Below are 853 nucleotides of genomic sequence, written 5' to 3' on the forward strand. Positions count from 1 at the left end.
TGTCATTATCAAAAGGGATACATCTAAAAGTAAAAACTTTTATAAGTTCAAAATACAACGTAAGACTTTCTAATTAAAAAAATCTTTCTAATTAATATACCATACAAAATGAACAAAAAGAATTTGTTTTAAAGGGACACATTAGATAATGTCATTTTTTCTGCTGAAAATCCTTAAATCACTTATCCAGCACATTCCATTATGAACTTTGATTTGCTCACTGGAAGATGAGTCCATGGTGGTAACTTCCTTACAGAGCAATGTAAGCACTGAATTACTTCTTCCCTGCAAAGTACCTAGACCAATATCCCCGACACTTGCAGTGTTTTGATGACTGTGGTGATCCTTCTTCTCATTTCCCACCAGATGCTTTTCTTGTTCGGACCTCTTCCCATGGCACACCTAAATAGTGTAAAAACAGCAGTGAGTGGATGCTTCTCACAGAAATCGGGACTACTCAAAAGCTCCACATACGAATTCTCACCGAGCGAGGGGCCCGAACCAGCCAAGTTCTTCAGTAGAAGCAGACAGTGTGAAGAAAGCTCTTTCCTGTTTTCTTCTCCACTGCCAGGAGCAGCTTGTCCAGATCGCCTTCCAAGTCTTCCACGTCCTGCAGACCCTGGCAGAGCTCACAGATGATGACAGCTCCAAGGGCGGCGCCCCTCAAGGTGTCTTTCACGTCCACGTTGACCACGTGCACGGGCTGCAAGGTCTCTTGTTCTCTGGCACACAGATCTGCCACCACTCTGTCATAGACGCTCTCCTCGCACGTAAAGATGACATCGAAGCGATCGCTGCACTCTTGAAATCTCTCTGGCCGGGGCTTGATTCTCTCGTTTCTTCCCAAGATGTG

The 853-nt window shown here is 44.3% G+C and overlaps 1 protein-coding gene across 1 annotated transcript; it reads right to left on the minus strand.

Moving 5' to 3' along the window:
• Positions 1-514: 514 nt before the first annotated feature.
• On the minus strand, positions 515-853 carry LOC102881765 (RNA polymerase II subunit A C-terminal domain phosphatase SSU72; the record flags this gene model as incomplete). The annotated part of the gene is made up of 1 exon (XM_006905826.1): positions 515-853. A coding segment is annotated over one exon (339 nt), but the record flags the coding sequence as incomplete, so codon positions are not given.

Source organism: Pteropus alecto, unplaced genomic scaffold, assembly GCF_000325575.1.
Source record: "Pteropus alecto unplaced genomic scaffold, ASM32557v1 scaffold1001, whole genome shotgun sequence".
Classification (NCBI taxonomy): domain Eukaryota; kingdom Metazoa; phylum Chordata; class Mammalia; order Chiroptera; family Pteropodidae; genus Pteropus; species Pteropus alecto.